The sequence below is a fragment of the Etheostoma spectabile genome, chromosome 6 (genome assembly GCF_008692095.1).
Source record: "Etheostoma spectabile isolate EspeVRDwgs_2016 chromosome 6, UIUC_Espe_1.0, whole genome shotgun sequence".
Lineage (NCBI taxonomy): Eukaryota > Metazoa > Chordata > Actinopteri > Perciformes > Percidae > Etheostoma > Etheostoma spectabile.
The window spans coordinates 17,867,049-17,872,048 of NC_045738.1; the positions used below are offsets into that span (position 1 = coordinate 17,867,049).

Here is a 5,000-nt window from a genome sequence, read left to right on the forward strand (position 1 = left end):
GGGGGGGGTATTTAATTGAGTCGAAACAAGAATAACTCGAGACGTCAACATTCACGTTGTGCTCTGCAACGTGAGCACTGGGTTACCATTCCTGCCCCGCCCACAGACGCGTTGACCCCGCCCCCCCCAGAATGTCCTGAAAGTGTGTCACTGGGTTAAAGTGGTAGGCTCAAGGAGTGGGGCGTGGCTACGGGCTCCAAAATGGGTCAATATTGAGAGAACATTTAGTTCTTCTGACTGAACCGCAGTCACACACAACAATAGTGGCGCTCCACCGGTTCAGACGCTTCCGACCGACTCGCGCTCTCTCTCGGAACTCTAGTTTCATATTTTATTCTCCTCCGTCGTCTGTTCGTGACAGTCGCAAAATTCGCGACAGACAGTTGAGTTTTGCTGAATTATCTGTTGGATTTGGTTTTCGTTTTTCCTCCAACAGAGATGCCTGAGGACATCCGGACAGCCAAGCCTGGTAAGGGGACAATCTTTGACACAGTGTTGCAGTCAAATACAAAGGAATGTAATGTTTTCACCGCGTGCATTGTGCGCATACTTTGTTGCAGTGGTGGTTTAACGTGTAAGGAAATCCCATCTCCTCCATAGAGGTCTAATTCATTCTTAAAAACTGATATCAAACATATAATGCATCAAGTTTTATCATGCTTAATCTAATGTATGATAGGCTACCAGTGGAAAGGCAGTCATTTGTGGCATAAATATATAGTTGTGGGTTGAATTCACTGAATGCATCATACTGTGCTTTTAAAAAAAAAATACATCCAGGAAATAAAAAAAACTATTTTTAGGAGGGCAGAACATAAATGAATGGCGTCCAGCCACTGGAACAATTGTTTTTTTTGGCTGTAGTTCAGGATCATACACACTGTCCACTCCGTCGGAAACTGACAAAAATGTTAGAGGTTATTTTATTACAGTGTCGTGAAGGTTATTGTTGCCCAGAAACCGTGTTTTAAAAATGGGGTTAGGAGTGCCAGTGCGGCGCTGCGTCGGTGCTACATTTACATTGGTCCCACAACAACAGTATTTATCTTCCCCGTTCTGCTCACATGGACAGCGTAGCCGAGTCATGTGTCCGTGTGTACACGCTCTCTCGGAGCTTTCCTCTGATTGGTCAAGGGGCGTTCCTCTCTGCACTCACGCTTTCAATTAGAACTATTCTCTGATTGGCCGGAGCGGACCCGTGACGCAGAACATTGTATAATCCACACTGTACCAGAGCACTCCGGGCGCGAGGCTGCACTGCAAGGTACACGTGAGTCGGTGAAGAGACAAAAGCCACTGACCTAAATCTTGTTCTACGCTCGCGCTTTGCTTTTGCAGAAATGCATGACAGGTCCACGTGTGGCTGGGCTGTGAAAGAGGAACAGTCAGGGTTGGGGTTAGGTAATCCTCTGCTCTGGCCTCCAGGTCTTTTTTAAAGTGTTGATGAAGCAGAATAACGCACGGCAGCTTTTACACAAATATTCAAATAAAGTATATAACATTTTATTTTTAAATGGAAACTTACTTAGACATTTATTCTTTTTAAAAAATTCCACTGCCCTACTTTAGCACCTCGCACTGGGAGGAGCATCTTCAATCTTCAGAATATTTAAGATAAGATGAACTTTTATTGACCCCCCCCCCCAGAGAAAATAAAATCAGAGGTATAGAATATATATGTATAGAAGTATAATTATAAACTACAGAAAACGCATTGTTTAATTAATTCGTAATTATTTAACAGTGAATCTGTTGTTACTCTGACAGCTAATTCTGTGGATCCCATCTCATGTTGGAAAGGTGTTTTTAATATAATTCCTCAGTGCTGTAACCGGGTTGCAGGCTACATGGTTCCACCAAAACCTTACATTCCAGATTCTGGTAACTAAAGAAAGCGTTAATGGCTGTTATCTGGCCAAACATGTGATTACATAACCCAGTGGTGGATGTTTTCCTGGAGTACACGCACTCCCTTTCCATGGAGACCAATGTTATGCAAATATTGTCATCCAACCAGCAAGCACTGGAGGTAATAAACCAGGTCAATCTCAGCAGCAGCGAATAACCCAACTAGGACACACACACACACATTTTGGACCTCTTCGCTGTCTAGTGCTGTCAAAGGCACACGCCCTGCCAAGAAGATGTTTATGGAACACAGGACTATTTCTTTTTCTTCGAATACTGCGGTTTCACTCCAGTGATCCTCTCTGGGTCGCAGTGACTTTGGCAAGCTTGATGTGCAGTAGAGTTAAGAAAACATTTGGTGTGTGTGTGTGTGTTGTGTGTTGTGTGTTGTGTGTTGTGTGTGTGTGTGGCTCTGATTGTGTGTGTGTGTGTTTCGTTTCTCATAAATAGATTAACCTTAACAAGGTGTTACACAACCCGAGACAGCAACGTTTCCAATGTGTGTTTGCTGAAGGGTTCCTATTGGAACAAAAGCAGTGGTATGCGTCTAATGTAGCCTGACGTCAGACTCGGAGTGTGATTCTGCTCCACTGGGCTGTGATTACGGGGCGTGTTTCAACCGGACCAGGAAAGAAAATGCCTCTGCACTCAATTGGATAAACCTACAACCAATCAGAGCGACGGAGTATGTGACGTATGACGACGGCAAAGACATCTTTCCTCTCTTTGGTGACGTGGTTGATTACGGTTGATCATCTGTCCATCGTCGTGTAAAGCCCGCCCAGAAAATTTGATTGGTCCAAACAACTCCACCACCGATCAAATCCAGACCGAACTTTCCGACTTCAAATGTTGTTGGCTGGCGTCCTGGCTGTCTAATAATACCAATTAGCATCAGGTTAAGCACATGGATATTGGATACAGCAAATACTATTTTATTACATTGCCTCTAGGGATGTAATGATACACTCAACCTGGGGCTGGGAGACATGGGGAAAATCCAATATGACGATATTTTTAACCAAATACCTCAAACGATATTGCGACGATATGTAGGGGTTGACAATTGGTGCTTTCACAAAATATGTACACAATCATCAGTGATGTGGAAATATTTATAAATGGGTAAAGGCAAAACCGCTAGTCTGGAAAAGACAACAGGTACATCATATTGCGATATTATGATATCCAACATCTAAGACAATATCTAGTCTCATATCACGATATCGATTTATATCGATATATTGCCCAGCCCCACACTCAACTAAAAGTTTGATACGATTCACGATTTTAAGTTCGCAATATGATTTTCCCATGATGTTTATTAACTAAATGAGCTGCAGAAAAAATGACTATTATATATATTTCTTTATTTATATAAACTGCAAAACAACAGATGTGTCCTCTTATCAAAAGTGAAACGGAAATTGTATTTTATCTTGAATAACATATATATATATATATATATATATATATATATATATGAAAAATTTGATTATTACATCTAAATAACTCAAATAGAAAAAAAACTCTTAGTGCCACATAGTAACGTCTGAAGTCAAATCTCAAAGTATAATCAAAAGTAGTTTACTAGTAGTAGTAGTAGTAGTAGTAGTAGTAGTAGTAGTAGTAGTTCATTTTTTTTTGCAATCTTTACACATATATCAACTTTTTATTACATCCCTAATTGACAGCCTTGATTAAAAACTAGGAAGTAATTAACCTGCTATAACAAGTCCCTGTCTCTCCCCCTCTACAGGAGGAGTCATCGCCTATATTTCCTCCGGCACGGCCTCCAGCCCAGAGGCCTGCCTGAACAGGGGCTACCTGTCGACATCGCAGGCGGTGCCCCGTCCGTCGCTGCCCAGCCGGGCCGTGGGCATGGTGGTGGACATCTCTCCGCCGGCCAGGAATGGCCACCAGCGAGGCGGCCACGGCATGGAGAAGGCTGGCCGCTCCTCCACATCTGCCAAGAGCAGCATCACCAGTAAGCACAACATCAAAGTCTTATTTTGAAAGTATGACACTATTGAGAAGGATTGTGGCATATCTGATGTGGTGCACGTGACTCTCGGCTTATCTTTGTTTGTTGTTTTGCAGAAATCAATGGCATGGTGCTGTTGTGCAAGGTGTGTGGTGATGTGGCCTCGGGCTTCCACTATGGCGTCCATGCCTGTGAGGGCTGCAAGGTGAGACATGTTCCCAGAATGAAGCGTTGCCCCTCTGCAAGTTTCCCTCATATCGACCTGCTGACTTTACACGCTCACCTGTATCAGCTGACTAATGCTCCCTGTGGGGATCTTGTGCTTCATTAGGGATTCTTCAGGAGAAGCATCCAGCAGAACATCCAGTACAAGAAGTGTCTAAAGATGGAGAACTGCACCATCATGAGGATCAACAGGAACCGCTGCCAGCAGTGTCGGTTCAAGAAGTGTCTGGCTGTCGGCATGTCCAGAGATGGTAAGCACTACATTTAGTTTACCAATCAATCAGTCAAGCTTTATTTATATAGCAACTTTCAAACATAATGCAATACAGAGTGCTGCACAGTGATTGAAAAACAGACAAAACGGAGATAAAAAAAAAAGGGAATTTAGGGAGGGGGGGGCAAGGTGGAGGTTGGGGGTGTGGCCTTGACCACTTTGGCCACTTTACTTGTTTGAAAGCCAGGATGTCTTTCTCTCTCTCATGGGTGGGCCAAATTCTCTGGGCTGGCAAAGCAGAGAAAAGGGAGGTAACCTTGCCCCTTATGACCTCATAAGGAGCAAGATTCCAGCTCGGCCCATCTGAGCTTTCATTTTCTTAAAGGTAGAGCAGGATACCCAGGGCTTGGTTTACACCTGTCTCCATTTCTAGCCACTGGGGGACCATAGACAGGCTGGGGGAATGCATACTAATGCTAAAAAACCTCATAAAGTGAAATTTGCATGCCATGGGACCTTTAGGTCTTCTTAATCTTGACACAATCTAATGTCCTTTTTTTCTTTTTAATCCTAGCTGTCCGATTTGGCCGCATTCCAAAGAGGGAAAAGCAAAGGATGCTGCTGGAGATGCAGAACGCGATGAACAACATGATGAGCAACAACAGCCAG

General features: G+C 43.5%; 1 protein-coding gene across 1 annotated transcript in view; it reads left to right on the forward strand.

Moving 5' to 3' along the window:
- The first annotated feature begins 198 nt into the window (after positions 1-198).
- Positions 199-5,000, forward strand: part of nr1d2a (nuclear receptor subfamily 1, group D, member 2a) — a 7,733-nt gene continuing 2,931 nt past the window's right edge. Inside the window, exons 1-5 of the mRNA XM_032519017.1 lie at positions 199-469; positions 3,668-3,895; positions 4,009-4,097; positions 4,224-4,368; positions 4,906-5,000. The exon at positions 4,906-5,000 is cut by the window's right edge and continues 609 nt beyond it. Coding sequence (XP_032374908.1) covers positions 439-469; positions 3,668-3,895; positions 4,009-4,097; positions 4,224-4,368; positions 4,906-5,000 — 588 coding nt within the window. The 5' untranslated portion in view covers positions 199-438. The remainder of the gene's footprint in view (positions 470-3,667; positions 3,896-4,008; positions 4,098-4,223; positions 4,369-4,905) is intronic.